Source organism: Pseudochaenichthys georgianus, chromosome 24 (genome assembly GCF_902827115.2).
Source record: "Pseudochaenichthys georgianus chromosome 24, fPseGeo1.2, whole genome shotgun sequence".
NCBI classification, from domain to species: domain Eukaryota; kingdom Metazoa; phylum Chordata; class Actinopteri; order Perciformes; family Channichthyidae; genus Pseudochaenichthys; species Pseudochaenichthys georgianus.
In genome coordinates, this window is record NC_047526.1 from 26,482,912 (window position 1) to 26,501,422 (window position 18,511).

General features: G+C 40.7%; 1 protein-coding gene across 1 annotated transcript; it reads right to left on the bottom strand.

The window, feature by feature from the left end:
- Window positions 1-10,221: 10,221 nt before the first annotated feature.
- Window positions 10,222-12,519, bottom strand: LOC117439657 (uncharacterized). The gene is made up of 5 exons (XM_071201922.1): window positions 12,491-12,519; window positions 11,429-11,623; window positions 11,262-11,338; window positions 10,349-11,144; window positions 10,222-10,299 (listed from the first exon to the last, which is right to left on the bottom strand). The coding sequence occupies exons 1-5, from the start codon at window positions 12,494-12,496 to the stop codon at window positions 10,222-10,224; spliced, it is 1,152 nt and encodes a 383-aa protein (XP_071058023.1). The 5' UTR covers window positions 12,497-12,519.
- Between the last annotated feature and the right edge of the window lie 5,992 nt (window positions 12,520-18,511).

Below are 18,511 nucleotides of genomic sequence, written 5' to 3' on the forward strand. Positions count from 1 at the left end.
TGTACTTTTAGAGACTCTAGGAATAACCAACAACCCTGCATTCTTGGAACGCAATGCCCTAATAGGACAGTAGGGTATAATGAGTTCTTTAAGGTAAGATGGCGCCTGCTCATTGAGGTAGACTACCGTACGCTCCGGTACACAGTTTTTGAACTCCTCTACCAGCATCAGCTCACATACTGAAGCGATGTCATCCGCTTTACACGCTCTACACCACCTGTCAAAGAGGACTTTCTTCTCCCTCGCGAAGTCCACGTATGTTTGGCCAGCAGCTTTCTTTATGCCGCGAAAACGCTGCCTGTAGGCCTCAGGCACAAGCTCATATGCCCTGAGAATAGCACCTTTCACCTTGTCATACTCCAAACTATCCTCGACAGAAAGAGAAGAGCAAGCCGCTTGAGCCTTGCCGACTAGCTTGCACTGTAATAGAATAGCCCACACGTCTTCTGGCCAGTGCAGGGCCGCAGCAATGCGCTCAAAGGCACCAAAATAGACTTCCACCTCTGATTCCCGAAACACAGGGACCAAATTAATATGCCTGCTCACATCAAAGGAGGCAGCAGGACCAGAAGGTGTAACTGCAGAATCACCCACCACAGCTGCTTGGAGCTCTAGCTGACGCATCCGGACAGCAGTGTCTGCCTCCAACTTCCTGAACTCCAGCTCCCTCCTGAGCTGAAACTCTCGCTCACGCTCACGCTCCTCCCTCTCACACTGGAGACGAGCCATACGTACTTTTACCCTGGCATCTACTTTAGACCCCGTAGGTGAGGATCCTGCCGAAACGAGTCAAACTGAGGTGTGGTGACAATGTTTGCCTGTTTCGTAGCACTCTGAACCACCGTGCCAGGAGATTCCACTAAAACAGGCCGCCTCAAAACCCCCTGTTCAACTAGTCCAGCTATCAAAGTAGCCTTGAGTTCACTTTTTACCAGAGCCGAGGAAACAGAAACATGATAATGGTCAGCAACAAACCGCAAATCAACCTTCCTGCCCCCGTCTAGCTGACCCACAGTAGGACTGGCCACAAACTGCTCCAACACAAAAGCCATCTTTAGCAACGGCTACTTACAAATATTATTATATATTTATTTACAAACTTCCCCAGATCCTGCCTACCAACCTTTACCTAACTATCTTCTGGAGCGTGCCGGGCTCGAGGTGACTTTAAAGGCAAACATCAGCGGCCGAAACCCTGAATCGCCTGCCCCCAACAGGGAATAAATCCCCACCCAGGATTACCCTGAAAATAAAAAAGGCAAAATAAAAAATGAGTATCCGAAGGAAGGACTGATTCAGTCCAGCTAGACACTCCCCTGTCTAAACTGAGGAAGCTGTTCAACAGTAAATAATATCACAGCCAATTCTACACCTATATACACTACTGCTCACCACCAAACACAATAACACTAACCAACAACCAAATACTCACTCTTTGTCTCAAAGATTGGACGAGCCCCCATGTTACGTTCCCTTGTAGAGCTAGGGATACCAAGGGAAGTAGCGACACACCAGACAGCCGGACGAGAGAAAAAGGAGAGGAAACGGAAGGCTGAAGGAGTTTAAGTGAGGTTTTTAATCCGTCAATACGTAAGGCGGCTCACCAGCCACATTACCACACAATGGTACCATAAACAACACAACTAGGCTGGCTTGTACACAGAGACAGGCTGCACACATGCAGCCAGACGAGAAGGAGAGAAAGAAGGCCCTCACTGCCGTCCTCTTCCGGTCCTATATGGAATCCTTGATTGCAAAGTAGGAGCACCTGGGAAGAGGCTGCACCTGGGAAGAGGCTGCACCTGGGGACAAATCAGAGGGAGAGAGAGAAAACACACACACACACCACCACACACACACTACGGCACGTAACAGTAGGCGAGAAGAAGAATTTTAAATTCTATCCTGTGTTCTATAGGGAGCCAGTGTAAGGCAGCCAGAACAGGAGTAATGTCGTCCCTTTTCCTAACTCTGGTTAGTACACGTAGCCTGCAGCATTTTGAATCAGCTGAAGCAACTTGACTGACTTCTTGGTACACCCTGATAATAAGGAGTTACAATAATCCAGCCTTGTAGTAACAAATGCATGGACTAGTTTCTCTGCATCGTTTTGAGGCAAGATATGCCAGATTTGTGCAATGTTACGTAGATGGAGGTAGGCGGTCCTTGAAATTGATTGTATGTGGGCGTTAAAGCATAAATCCTGATCAAATATAACACCAAGATTCCTTACAGTCTCACTGGAGGCCAAATTAATGCCATCCATAGTTAGTATATCTTTAGATCATTTGTTTCGTAGATTCTCCGGGCCAAGTACAATAACTTTAACATAAAAAAATGTAAGGTCATCCACGTTTTTAAGTCCTTAAGGCAGTCTTGAATTTTATTTAGATGATTAATTTCATCAGGCTTGATTGATAAATATAGTTGAGTATCATCCGCATAACAATGAAAATGTACAGAATAATTTCTTATAATATTGCCTAACGGAAGCATATATAATGTGAACAAAATAGCTCCGAGCACTGAATCTTGTGGCACTCCCCCCAGTGAGATGATAGTGAACTGTTCATGAACTTGTCATGAAAAGTTCATGAAATATTAGTGAACCATATTCATGAACAGCTCATAAACAGCTCATAACAAAGTTGATGAACTGTTCATGAAAGTGACATGAACATTAAATGGCACTAGGGCAGTTCATGAACTACTCCTGAAACTCCTGTGCTGGAATGGTTCATGAACAATTCATGGAATATGGTTTTAGGCAGGTTCATGAACAATTCATGAAATGGAGTTTTCAGTGAGTGTGTAGGGATATTCAACCAAGAACATATCAAGAACTGTTCATAACAACTTCATGAACCGTTCATGAACAGTTCATACCCAGTCACTGAATATAATTCAATGGCTGGCTATGAACTGTTCATGAACTGTTCATGTACGGGGGGGGGGGGGGGGTAAATGCTGATCCGTGCATTAATAGCAACAGCACAGACATAGGCCTATTATAAAGAGAAAATCTGTTGCACACGGGGTAGTGCCACAGGTCTACATGTACATGAAACGTCCCGATGGATCATGTAAATGTCAACAGATTTCCTGAGCATGTATGGGCTACGCAAACTTCAATCAACTTGATAATAAATAATTCACGAACCACCAATGTAACGTTTGACTGTTTAATTAAATAAATTTAAAATGACTCAAAAACAGGCTACATTGTTTCACATGGGCTATAGGGCCTATTATGGCTGTAGCCTACACAGAGCCGAACACACGCGATAAGAGCAGCCAGCGGCACCAACCATGAACAATATTAATATTAATAATACAGCTATAGCACAACACAACCCTCTCACTGCCTGGAGAGACGCGACCTCCAGTGAGACTGTAAGGAATCTTGGTGTTATATTTGATCAGGATTTATCCTTTAACGCCCACATAAAATCAATTTCAAGGACCGCCTACTTCCATCTACGTAACATTGCAAAGATCAGGCATATCTTGCCTCAAAACGATGCAGAGAAACTAGTCCATGCATTTGTTACTTCTAGGCTGGATTATTGTAACTCTTTATTATCAGGGAGTACCAAGAAGTCAATCAAGTCGCTTCAGCTGATTCAAAATGCTGCGGCTCGTGTACTAACCAGAGTTAGGAAAAGGGACCACATTACTCCGGTTCTGGCTGCCTTACACTGGCTCCCTATAGAACACAGGATAGAATTTAAAATTCTTCTTCTCGCCTACAAAGCCCTTAATGGGCAGGCGCCATCTTACCTTAAAGAACTCATTATACCCTACTGTCCTACTAGGGCATTGCGTTCCAAGAATGCAGGGTTGTTGGTTGTTCCTAGAATCTCTAAAAGTACAATGGGAGCCAGAGCCTTTTCTTATCAAGCTCCACATTTGTGGAATCAGCTTCCAGTTTGTGTCCGGGCGGCAGACACCCTATCCGTTTTTAAGAGTGCGCTTAAGACCTTCCTTTTTGATAACGCTTATAGTTAGGGCTGATTAGATTCAGCCCCTAGTTTTGCTGATATAGGCTTAGTTTGTCGGGGGACATCTTACTTCTTCCTTCTCTCTGTCTATACCCGTGTACACTCATGTTCCGATTAACCCAGCTTCCCCAAATGTCTTTCTTTTTGGTGTCTATATACGCTGGGATCCGGAATCATGGATGATCCTGCGGTCCTGTGTCCTGGATCGCGAGCGCTGGATCTTGAGTCGTGGCTGTGGTCCTGGATCATAGGTCCTGGATGGATATCCTCGTGGATTCATCTTCCTATATACACACATGCATTTCCAAACATTTGGACTACCTATGTTGCAAATGTATTATCTTTTCAATTTACACACGGCATCTATTGCACGTCTGTCCGTCCTGGGAGAGGGATCCCTCCTCTGTTGCTCTCCCTGAGGTTTCTCCCATTTTTCCCTTTAAACTGGGTTTTCTTTGGAAGTTTTTCCTTGTACGATGTGAGGGTCTAAGGACAGAGGGTGTCGTATTGTCATACTGATATTCTGTACACACTGTGAAGACCACTGAGACAAATGTAACATTTGTGATATTGGGCTATATAAATAAACATTGATTGATTGATTGATTGACGCCACACACACAACGGCTCGTCTTCTTGTGTCTCTTCAGCCCCCAAGTTAACGTTAGCTGTCAAGTTAGCACTAGCACTGACGTTAGCTCCCTCCTCTCTCGGTTCTGTTGTAGCAGCAGTCACAATGTGCTACCACCAGCTACATTCGGTTGGTCTTCTTGATCAGGTTGTTTGGCCGTCTTTTTAAAGAAATTGCCCAAGGTACGTTGTTTTTTTCTTTTCGACATGTCAGCAGCAGCAACAATGCCTGGTAAACATGCAGTGCTAACTAAACGAGTGAGTGGGTAGTGGGTGGAGCTGCGGGCAGCGTGCAAGCAGGCGACACTTTTTTCATGAATCATAAACTCTAAATATAATTTTATTTCACTTATTTTACACCTTTGAAAAAAAATAAACATGCCCAAAATGGAATTTATTTGGTCATCATATCAGTATTTTAGAGAGCTCCCCCCAAATGTCACAAACCATGTTCCCAGGGGAGCTCATGTCACCACTAGGGGAGCCATAGCTCCCCCTGCTCCCCTCCAGTTCGCACCCTGCATTACTCTAAGGATCGAGTTCAGACATATAGGCTGTCTTGAACACTATCATCAGAGTAACGTGATCTAATAAATAAATAAAGATTCAGCCGATAACACGAAAGCACATGGCTACTGAACATGCATAATGACGTCATTTTGCATGCTAAGTAGCCATGTGCTTTCTGGGGCTAAATCTTTATCTAAACTGATTTAACCCGTAAAAGTTCCTTCAAAATAAGAGTCCCGATCTTATTACTATCAAAATAAAAGTGCAAAACGAAAACTTTACCATAGGAAAAATATTGGCATACAAATATAATCACTTCTCTAAAAGGTAACTCATTTTAAATATAGTGTATTTATATATAATAATAATATTAATATTAGAAATAAGCTTTATATTTGTATAGCACCTATTACAAGAATTGTAGCCAAAGTCGCTTCACAGCAGTTCAATAGACAGGATAACAGCAATGTAGAGGAGCAGCTACATTTCAAAACATATATCCACGAAGATTAATACATGAAGACTTGTGACTCGGACTTGACTTGGACTCTTCTTAAGTGACTCGGACTTGGACTCGGACTCGAACACAGGTAATGATGACTCGGACTCGGACTCGACTTGGACACTCCTTGGGTGACTCGGACTTGGACTCGGACTCGACTACGACTCTCCCTTGGTGACTCGGACTTGGACTCAGACTCGAAGAGTGGTGACTCGAGGGTGACTTGGACTCGTGAATTGGTGACTTGACTACAACACTGTAATGTTGTGATTGGCTGGATCATGAAAAGTTCATAAATTGCTCATAAAAGTCTGTCATGAGCAAAACAGGAACTTTATATGAATGAACAATGTTCATAAACATTTCATGAACTGCTCTTTAAAATGGTTCATGAGCATTTTAAGAATTTTGGTTCATGAACATGACAAGTGAACATATAATGAGTTGTTCATGAATGTTTCATGAGTGCTCATGAACAGCTCATAAAGTCATGAACTCCATCTCGCAGGGGCCATGGCTAACTTTGGTTTGCGTGGAAGATTCATCGTTAACACGTGCAAACTGAGAGCATTCAGATAGATAGGACCTAAACCAGCCTAAAGCAGTTCCCTGTATGCCAACTAAGTGCTCTAGTCTTTGCAATAGGATATCATGGCCGATAGTATCAAATGCAGCACTGAGATCGAACAAAACAAGAATAGAGACAAGTCCCTTGTCTGAGGCTATTAGAATGTCATTTGTGACTTTAACCAGAGCTGTCTCTGTGCTATGATGTGTTCTAAAGCCAGACTGAAAATCTTCAAATAAATCATTGTTTTTTAAGTAATCACACAGCTGTTTTGCGACCGCTTTCTCAATAATTTTTGAGAGGAACTGAAGATTAGAAATAGGTCTATAGTTGGCTAAAAACTCTGGATCGAGGTTGTGCTTTTTAAGAAGAGGTTTTATCACTGCTACTTTGAATGATTGTGGAACATAGCCTGATAATAAAGACATATTCATAATATTTAATAAAGAAGTGCTAATTAATGGAAAAACTTCCTTCAACAGCAATTTAATTGTTCAAGGTTAATGGCTGAAAAGCATTCTAGTTTACTATCTAGTGTAATATTAGAACTTACGTTTCCGGGAGCTGTTGATAACACTATACTGGTCAAAGGTAAGAGGTCATTAATTTTGTTTCTAAGAGTAACAATTCTATCGTTAAAAAAGCACATAAAATCATTACTACTGAGTGCTATGGGAATAGAAGGCTCAATCGAGCTGTGGCTCTCTGTCAGCATGGCTACAGTGCTGAAAAGAAATCTTGCGTTTCCATGGTGATTAGTGAGAGGAAAGCATTTTAGTAGTAGTAATGATGTTCCTTTCGTCAAAAAAGTGACAGGTGGTGTGACAGGTCATACCTCTCCCTACTTATGCAAATGAGCTAAGTCCCTTTGATGTCAGATTGGCGTGAAAGACCCCCCGGAGTGATTAATTAGCTTAGCCCCAGGCACCCCCTTTGTGTATAGGCCTTTTATTGTATCAATTAAGATAGTTAAGGTATTTGACCCCAAGAGTGGAGTAATTGCCCCTCAATTAGATTAGCCCCAGGCACCCCCTTTGTGTATAGGTATTTTATTGTATCAATTAAGATAGCTAAGGTATTTGACCCTTGACCCTGAGAGTGGAGTAATTGCCCCACAATAGGCTACATGCACTAGGGTCTGAGACGTACTTCCGCCTTAGCCGTAATACTGCTTGGGAGCTTCCGGTTTGCTTCCGGTCTGCGTAGCTGAGCGTCCACAAATGTTTTACTGTTTAAATCTATGGTTTAAATATGAGTCGACGGAAGATTTTCAAAACGGAGCATTTGCAAAGACAAGTAAAGAACTACTCCGAGCACTGCTGTGTCCCACTTTGTACGGCGTCAGCTAAATTTAACGGGGTCCTAAGTTTCCATGGCTTTCCGACCGAACTCGAGCTGCGAAGACAGTGGCTGGTTAAAATACGACGCGATAACTTCACAATCTCCTCTCACTCCAAGGTCTGCAGTCGTCACTTCGCTACGGATCAACTAATAGAGCCAAAAACCCTTGATGGCCGTAGGAGGCTTGTGAAAGGTGCTGTACCAACTCTGTTTGAGTGGAATCACTTCACTGCTCAAACACCGCGGGCTAGTGTTTGGGAGAGAAGGGAGCGGCCCACTGAACCAGTCTCTCGGGAGGAGCAGGAAGAGCACATGGATGTCCGTGACCATGATTACTGCTCAGCCCCTGAACCAGCTTCACTGGACATGTCCTCTCAAGCTACAGAAGACAACTCCAAAACAGTGGAGGATCTGCAGAAGGAACTGCAGGAGTTAAGAGTCCAGCGAGAGTTTAGCTTACAGCGGTTTGCTGGCTCCGACGACAACATCCGATTCTATACCAGGTAATGTTTTGGCTAAATTCTATCCAAGTTTTTGAGATGGGTTAGCTTATAAAGAATCCTGTTTACCTGCCGTTTGACTGCTGACTATATGCATGCAGTGTTGGAATAAGTAGGCTACTCAACTTAACTGAAGTATAAGTACAAATACTATGGTTTGAAAATACTCCTGAACTGAACATGTAGAATCATAAATCATGTGCTTTTATAAGTAACTAGAAACTATGAAGGTTAACTAAATGTGGTGGAGTAAAACATACTAATACTAACAACATACTGATAATACTTTACTACAAGTGGAAATCTTCAAAACCTTACCAAAGTAAAAGTACATGTCAATATCCACTGCGTTTCTCCCAGTTGCACACTTAAGAATGAAGAGTAAAAGTAGTCATTCTGTGTAAAATGTTCCCTTTATGTTTTAGATTATTACTGCTGCTTTAATGTAGTTGTTACATGTTACTGCTGTATATTACTATACCTGCAACAAGTGCCTTCTTAATCAGTCTATTTGAATTGTAATGTATTATAGCAAACAAGAGGAAAGCATTAGCCCATGTGGTACAGTTAACGAGTCAATTAATGACTGACATGTGTCTTTTGTGTACAGGTTCCCGAGCTATAACCACCTGATGGCTTTCTGGTTTTTGATTGAGCCTTCCATTTATAAAATGGTTCGTGTCACAAGAGCGATATCAGCTGCCAAGAGGAATGAAGAAGTGGTTACACACGCACGTCCATCAACGGTAGGCTACGTTTCTTTTAACACACACTCTAAACACAAACTGAAGGGAAAATGTTTCTCTGACATTTCATTGCTTTTGTGTAGGCTAAAAGGCTATAGTACTCAATCATTTTTGAATACATCAGAGAACTAAAACAACTTAATGTTTTTCCCATGGTGTGCTACTCTCATGACATTAATATAGTACCCTTTTTTTGTTTTTATCTTCCAGAGACAGCTGCTTCAGCCAATTGACGAGTTCTTCCTTTTTCTCTGCTTCCTGTCAGTGGGTTTGAAAGAAAGGGACCTTGCAAACCGCTTCAACATACACCAGTCCACTGTGAGCCGCATCATTGCAACATGGACAAGTTTTCTTACAACTTTATTGGGGTCACAGTGCATCTGGCTTACACCTGCAGAAGTTCAAGCCCACCTCCCAGAGGCATTCAAAGATTTCCCAGACACACAGGTGATCCTGGATTGCACAGAGCTGAGGTGTCAAACACCATCCTCACTCCTCCTCCAAAGTGAAATGTATTCTACATACAAATCTCACTGCACCATGAAAGCCCTGGTTGGCATAGCCCCACATGGCGCAGTGACATTTGTTTCCAGTCAGTATGGTGGTTCTGTCAGCGACAAGGAGATTTTCAAACAGTCTGGAATAGCTGCGTTGTTGACTGAAAACATGGCAGTGATGGTAGATAAGGGCTTCCTGATCAGCGATTGCTGCAAATGCAAAGTGTACTGCCCACCTTTTCTGTCGAAGCAGAAGCAAATGCCAGACTATCAGGTGAGGGAGACACAGGCCATTGCCAGACTGAGGGTTCATGTGGAGCGTGTCATCAGGAGGATAAAAGAGAACAAACTTTTTGATGGCGTCATCCTCCTGACCCATGCCTACAACATCAACCAACTGTTTGCAGTAGCATGTATGCTGTCAAACTATCAGAACAAAGCACTGGTCAAGAAATGGGTGAAATAAGACAAGATGATGACACCTGTGCAGGTAGCTGTGATTAAGCTGGGTGAGCACACCGTGTTGCCTGACACATGCTAGTGTTTTGTTTGAATAAATGGTAAATAGTAAATTACAATGCGTTGATGATTTCTTACAAATGCAATGATTTACTATTCATTACAAAGAAATCACTTCACTTTATTGTCTTTTTAAATACAATTGTATATTTATTTACATATATGAAATGTGAACAAACAAACAATATAAACAATATACAATATAAACAATATATATCAAAAACAAAATATTAAAATCACATTTTGTTGTCATTCAAAACACATGATTGAGGGATTGCCTCCTAAAAACAATGGCGGCTGAGCCAGGGTCTAGCAGCTAACTGCTCACAGAGTTATCAATGGCTGCAGTGCCCACTACTTTTGTAATGACAGGTACTTCGGCATGTATGTGTAAAAAAAAAAAAAGTCTACCTTTTCTCTGATTGCTCTTTGCACTTCTGGATCTGTGTATATTCTTTGCACCAGGTAGTCCTCCTGTGCCCACACTACAAAGTCACACCACTGCATCCCAGACACAAGAAGTTGACCCTGTACTTGCCAGTAATAGGCATGGCTTTTCTTGAGCTTAGGGGAGCCACATTCCATCTGCACATATTTGCAGTCGACATAATTTGGGACATTGGGACATTTGAATTCAACAAGGCCAAATTGGGGATATTCTGTTGGGTCAAATACAACTCCATCAGGGGAGGCACCAAGCCAGGGCGTAGAGGGGTGAATGACAAGGCCACAAGGGGAGTAGTTCACGTTTGCCAGTCTACTGTATTCAGCTGCTACTGTGGGCTCCATCTCTGCACCTCTCCTCATTTCTGCAGTCTGCCTTGTACCTTTGAGTATTCGCTCTGCAAGAGAGTTAGCAGAGCTCTCACCTCTGACGTGACAAATCTCTCTCAACCTAGAGGCAGTAACCCTGGGTTTGCGGAGCAGATGCCACTCTGAGTTAGAGCTTTGCTCACGGGTAGCCTCCTCAATTTTGTGAGACATTTCTAAATCAACAGATAAGCTGTTAATATGCAGTTGCTCCTCTTCTGAGCACACCAGCGGTAAATCACATGGCAAGATCACATACCCCTCTATGGGCAAGTGCGGTGTTGGTGGTGTGTCAGTGTGAAGTGTGGTGTACCGAGACGTCAAAGCAGGCATCTGATAGGACAGAACACTGCCCTCCTGCACAATCCCGAAGGCACTTTCCACAAGGGGCTTGTCAGGTCTCATGTTCATTGTGGTCACAAGCGGTCTGTCTTCAATGCTGAACGCTGAGTATGCCTCCGTAACTCTGAACAGGCAGGGATCTGGTAATGGCCCCACCATGCCTCTGTAGAATCCACTCCTACAAAGAATGGCAAAGACAATATAGCACATTAATGTGACAATAAAGGTTAGGAATACAGCACCAGAATTATGAATTTAAAAAACACAGGAAACACAATTTTCCAGCTAAACTGACCTTACTCCAGTCTGCACCATCCTATTTGGTACAGGCTTGGTGAAGACCATGGAGTTGATGGGCCCTGGCTTCACACCCTTAAGGAAAAGACAAGTACTGTTCGTTGAGTCACTTTAAAACAAAAACTCTGTGAAAGATTACAAGTATTTGAACCTCATTGAAATTACCATTGTTCGCGGCTTGTGCCATTGCTGTTCCGATTCAGTACAGCTATGCACAGGTGGCACAACTGACATGTTCAGTTCAGTGTAATGTGCTGTTTGGAACAGCAATGCTACTGTGTGATTGCACAAAACAGTTCCTGCAACACAGGAGCACTGGTTGTGCGTGAGCACCACTGGTGATGAATCACGAAGCGTTATCTAAAAAAGAGAGAAGAAATACTAGTGATTAGTAACCTCACTTGTGGTAAATGAGCCAGGAGGTTATGAGTAGAATTATTGGTTATTTTTACTGACCCATTATCCTAGAAGAAGCATGTATTCCTGAATGCTTAGTGTTACCCTTTTACCCTACAATACCACAATGAACTTTCTTTGGAAACTAAGATGCCTTGAAAATTGTATTAAAGCAGTTTTGACTATATATTTGAACCCCCATACTTACACATCCATAATCAATGTAATAATATCTGACCAATCAGCTGTGATAAAGCAGTAGGACACTGTTGAGATTCCCTTAAGGTAAACTAATGTTTAACTGAACTGAAACTCAATAAACAGGGGGGAACACAGTGGCAATGTTGCCTGCCTACACTCAAACTGTGTGCTGTCTCGCTCTTCCTCATTGACCTGTAGCACAAGGCTCTCACGCTGACCTGCCCTGTCAGCCTGTCTTTATTGGACACTGAATGAAAAAAAACAGAGCAACAGCGTTAGATCTATACTCACGTCAAAACATCTATGGCAACATTGCTTTACAAAAGCCGATACCATTATGTAGTGTGGCTAACAACAAGACAACCTTGGCTAGGCTATAAGGCTATTAAACGATAGTATTTGTTAGCAACATGGCTAATGTTTTAAAGAATTAACACCAGAAACAGTACATAGCGTTACCCAGAGCCCTATAGTAGTCTACTATAGTAATAGTATAATAATAATAATAATAATAATAATAATAATAATAGTAGTTATACTATAGGGCTCTGGCGTTACCTAGCTTTTGACAGCTAACGTTAGCATAACCCGGAGCATAAGCTAGCTGGTTAGTACCTGTTACCTTCTTACCTTCATAGTTGTGTATATATGACGCAGCATATAATTTGAAGCCTATATCGAGTTTACTGGCTGGGGCTTTAGTCGTCCGGCAAATCCGATGAACATCCGATATTTTTAATTTCGGAAGCTCTTGTAGGCAGCGGGTGTAGAAGGTCGTCATTTTTCATCAACAGGAAATGAATCGGCCGCTCTGAGTAGAATGAGGAAGTGACTGTGCATGTAGCCTATTAGATTAGCCCCAGGCACCCCTTTGTGTATAGGTCTTTTGTTGTATTGATTAAGGTATCTGACCCCTGACCCCGAGAGTGGAGTAATTGCCCCGCAATTAGATTAGCCCCAGGCACCCCCTCTGTTGTATAGGTATTTTTGATGTATTGAATAAGATAGTCTCTTTGACCCCTCCCCCTCAGAGCCCTTTGTTGTCTAATCTAATTAGCCTTTGATGCCTGCCCCTTTGATGTGCAATTTCACACTTTCATTTTTCTTTTCACCTTCCTTCTTTTTGTCTTTTTAGTTTTCCGTCCTATGGTCCCTTTTCTTTTCATTCGCATTCTGCGTTTGCTTTTAATTTTTCTTCTCCTTTTCATGTTGCTTTTTCTTTTTCTTCGTTTTTCTTTACTCTTTCTATTCTTTTCTGCTAATTGTCGTTTGCGATCTTGGCAAGTGGTATGAGATATACTGTTTCTATAAAGGTTATAGATACCATCTTTTAAAGAAAGATATTATTCATATGTCATGTTATCATGGTCCTCTTTTGTCCTAAAGACCTTACATGGATATGATATAGAGGAGAGCTCTTCTTCAGGGACATCCTCTCCCCTACTTTGTAACATCCAGTCATTAAGCCCATATCCATTTTCCTGGTGATAATAAGGGCAGGCTACATCAGACTTGGTTTTTCTCAGATCCATGGCTAGTTTTTAACGGTCGTCCTTAGTTTTATATGATTTGCTGAGTGAGTGGGACATATTGCGTTGAGTGGGAGGCTTCACCTGTAGAAAATACTCTGTTTGAGGAGATTTCGTTAGGATCCTGACTCTTAATGGCAGTTTGTCCTTTTGAGGGTATTTCAGTGAAACAAGGCTGTTTTGAACATTTGACAGATTTATGCTTAAATTCTCTGGTAAAGTTACTGAAAGATACACTTTATGTATAAAAAGCTGAAAAGTAGATAATGAAGTACTTTGTGTCAGTAGATTTCATTAAGAATCTTTGACAGATTTATGCTTAATTCTCTCAAGAAGGTTACCGAAAGATACACTTTTGTATTTAAAAGCTGAAAAGTAGATAATGAAGTGTGCTTTGTGTGTACAAACACACAGAAAACACTGAAAAACACAACAAGAAGGACTGTAATACACATGTATCAGACACGCTCCCCTTGCTATAATGATGACAACAATTTGTAGATGTAAAAAAAACACTTTTTTAATTTTTTTCACACACAAAATCAATAGTTATACTGATTGTAGCATCCACAGGACAGTCTCCAGCTTAGAATTCCCCATATTACTGGAGATATCGTGATGGAGTTTGTTCACTTCAGTCAAAATATTCACGTGTATCCTGTTTTCGACGCAAAGATGCATTACATCTACAAACAGAGCATACCATGAGAGCACATGATACACTTTTGATGTTTGTTTCATTTCTGAGATAATGTTACAGAATGTTTCGGAAAATGAAGATTCCAGGACCACTTTAAATGTTTCGTTTACAATCGTTTCCCAATGACCCGGAATAGTACTGCCAGAACGAACAATATCCAAAATGTCTTCCAGTTTACAACCTTCGGCCATTCGTTTTACACAGGGGTCACTACTCATTCTGTTTTCAATCGTCCCCATCACCACACTTATTAAAAGGGTAATGACTACATTATAATCAATATATACAGAGTGTTTTGCATAGTAGTTTCCCATTTTTATTTTACTTAAAGAAAAAAGTGAATGTATCGAACAAGTCCCTGGCTTCTCCATCCAACTGCTGGTTGTTAGTCTTCTTCTTCTCCATCCAACTCGGCATGGATCTTTTCAAGTCTCTCCTTGAGGCGTCTGCAATTTTTGAGATTGTGAAGAAAAGCCTCCGAAGCGCCTTGGATCCTCCAATCATCCGTGAAAATTTCTTTATTATTAAGAGTCTGGTCGATCTCAGTAATGAAGTCGGTGAGCCAGAGTCTTTTCATTAACGCGTTGTAATTGTTTCTGAAGTAAAAATCGGACATGTCATTCAGAAAATCGTGTTGCCTCTGGCCGGGGTGACTGACTCGGCACCCGTTGCATATTTCTTCTCTGTACCGATGTATCACCCTCTCCACAATATCAACCAACACCGCTTTCACTGTGTCCATAAACAGAGACGTTTTGGCCCAAGGAGCAAAATCAGCAGCAGTAGTATTGCAAGATTCGGGTTTCCCCCTTGGTGGTGATGATGGTAGTCCAGTAGTCTGTTCCTGGCTGCAACTCGCGGGGGGAGTCTTGGCTTTTCTCTGCTCCATGGCTAGTTTACAACGGTCGTCTTAGCGAGGTCCTTCGTTTTAGATGATTTGCTGAGTGGAGGGTGGGGCTTATTGCGTTGAATGGTGGTAGTCAATTATAGAATTGAGAGTTTTTAGAAAAAAGTTCTTTAAGCATTGTAGCTTTTTCATCTCATCTCCAGCAATAGGTCATCATTTAAGAACAAGTAATAGTTTTGTCAAGATTCTACAGAAAAAAGTCAAAAAAGTATAGTATGTCAGAAATATGGAAAAGTCATATAGTATGTTGAAAATCAAAAAAAGAAAACTCAATTCAATACAAATTAATGAATATTTTACCCTGTTCTAAAGTTTTGCACCCTTAAAGAAAAACCCATTCCTTACCAACTACTTCATATTATACCCTTTGTTAAGTGTTGCGTACATCAGGGTGTATCTCAAAGTATCTTGGTAACATAAAATAACTAAAATATGTAAGTTTATCAGAAAAGAAAAAACCTTGTTTATCTGAACAAGTGTTGCATACACCAAAGCGTGTCTAAAAGTATCTTAGTAACACAAGAAAAAGAGAAGAAAGCGTTGATGTTAACAAAAAAATTGTTCCACTGAAATAATTAATAAATAATTTCAAAAAGTGCTCTTAAAAAGAACAAATGTATTCAGATAAAAGTATTTAGTTAGACTATTAATTCCACGATGATTACATTTAACCCCTAACCCATTTTTATTATATGTTTGTTTTCCTAATAAAGCCAGAGTCACCTGAAATAATTTTGCCATGGCTGTAATGAAGGACTGAGCGTTGATTCTATTTGCTTTTATACATCTTTTGATTTCGTCTGCATCAACCCAGCTGTTGAATTTTTCGGGCCAATTATGCCAAGATACAAACATTTGTTTTTTCCCTCTCACCACACGCCTTTTTAAAATGTTCTCAACTTGAAAAGCCTTGTCATTGGCTATCTGCCACTTTTTGTAACTCTTTCTCATAAAAAGTCCCCTTGATCTCTTCTCCATCATAATCTTTGAGCTTGTAAACAGGTGGCTGCCGAGGTAAGCCTTCAGACACCGTAGATAGTTCGTCAGTATAACTCTGCTCATATTTTTTATCAAATACCCCTCTCAATTTGGATATCCTTACAAGTTCGCCCTCCTTAAAGCTCATTTTGGCAGCAGCTTTTTTAGGTTGGCTAGAGGGGGTATACAGGTTCCGAAACACTTGAGCCGCATTTTCCTTTGTCACCTGCATTGGCGTCATTTTAATACTTCGGTGATCACTATTATTGTAACTTTCAATTAGTTCAGGTAAGACGTCTATATATCTATGAGTGTTTTTAGCTGTAAAATACCTCCACATTTTAGTTTTCAGCGTACGGTTAAATCTCTCTACCACACATGCCTTCATGTCACTGGCTGTTGCATAATGTGCAATACCTCTTTTCTTCAACAAGTTTTGAAAAACTTTATTAAAGAACTCTTTCCCCGCGTCTGTTTGTATCTTTTTAGGAATCTCGCTGTGTGTTAAAATTGTATCAAAGGCCTTGGTAACCTCAATACCCGACTTCTTTTTTAATGCTTGAGCATAGGCTTTTTTCGAAAATACGTCTACGACTGTTAACAAATAATTAAAACCATCATTATATTCGGACAGCGACTGCATATCGCAGAGATCTGCTTGAAATTGTTGTAGCGGTCTGAGTACAAAAACTCTGTTTCTTACAAAATGCACCCGTGCCGGCTTATGCAAAGTAAATGCATCCTGCTCCGATAAATATTCTCTGACTTTCTCTACATTTACTTGTTTACCCATTTCATTCTGTATAGCTCTATGGAGTTTATCCACACCTCCTAAACTCCCTGGATTAGATGGAGTGTAATGGCGCATTTCCACTGCAACGGGGTAGCCCCGTTTAAGCGTCCCTAAGCGTCCTCGCTCAGGCCTCGGGCTGCCTCGCTGGCCGGCCGAGGCCGTGGCGCATTTCCATTACAGTTTAGGACCTGGGGTAGCAACGCAGTGTAGGCGGGGCGATCAGCTTTTTGGTCGGAGCGACGCTGGGTAAAACTGCAGTGGCGTCATCTTCAATGCGACACAACTCACAAAACACACACAACAATGGAGGATGTGGAAGCGATCGTTTACTTGTTTCTTGGTGTGTGGCTTGTTATCACAGCAAGAAGGAAAGTGATCACAGCAAGCATTGTATTGTAGTCATTGTATTGAACATAAATAAATCCTTTTTTTTTTCAATATACATGTGTTTGTAAAATGTTTTAAACACATATTATCTGAATTGAATATTTGAAATTCAAGCACCAGTAAGTACTGCCCCATAATAACATTTGAGGAAATATCAGATCATGAAAAGAAAATCTTTCTAATCAATTAAGCAAATATCAAAGCTAACTATAAACATAAATACTAAAGTGTAAAACACAGCAAAACTATATTCATAAATGCAAGTGTAAAATAGTGTGGACAATTGTAAACATGGATGGAGACTAAAGTATCCACAACATAAAATAATATATTAAATATAACCTCAATCTTTCTTCTAGACATGTTAAAAGCTTGCTTGAATGGGTTATTGGTTTATTTTGTTCTCTCGTCTTTGAAATATATAAGGAATGTGTTTGAGTCTAGTAGAACGAGGGTATTACAATTGAGCAATTTCTACATGTATTATGTATTTATCATGTATTCTATCTATCTATACATGACAAAATAAACATGTAATAATGTTTTAGAGGAGGACCTCAAGCTAGCAAACCCAATTTCTTGCTTTAAATCTCTTAAAAGTAAGGGGCTTTTTCCTAACTGATGGTGTTTGTTATTGCTTTATAAATTCATGTATGTTTATGATTTTTTTATGTTGGGTGCCATTCATTATCAACAAGAGATAAGATAAGTCAAAGAAGTACTTTATTGATGGCAGTATAAAAATACAAATGTTGTATCAAAAAGGCATGCCATTAAACAATACAAATAAAAAATGTAAAACTGTATTGCAGCCAGCATAAATATACATGGAATTGTAAATATAAAATGAACATTTTAAAGAAAATAAATAAACAAGGAAGTACAAATGTTGCATTTAAAAATTAACTAGATAAAAAATATATAATATGTACAATAACTATTAAGGTTTTTTGAAGTATCAGGGAGGAGACGGGCCATGTCGGCTGCCCAGTCATGGTGCCGTTCCTGCTGGGCCCGATCCTCTCCTCCTCGTTTCCTCTTGCCTGGGTGACAACAAGATAATAATTAGCAATAAGGAAAACACACAGGACAGGTACAGGTCACACAAGGATATAAGAATAACATGTATAAACAGAACAACAGTAAGGTGAACTAAAGAAAGTTCTGGCCCTAGATGTTTACAATGATTGTGAAAGTGAATTACATTATGTCCAGCCTGTTGATAATGAATATAAATATATGTATATGATAGGATGTCACACACAACTGTACTAGCTGCTTACTAGCTAAGACTTTACTTGTAACAGAGCATTTCCACACAGTGATATAGCTTATTTTAATTACTGACGATGGATGA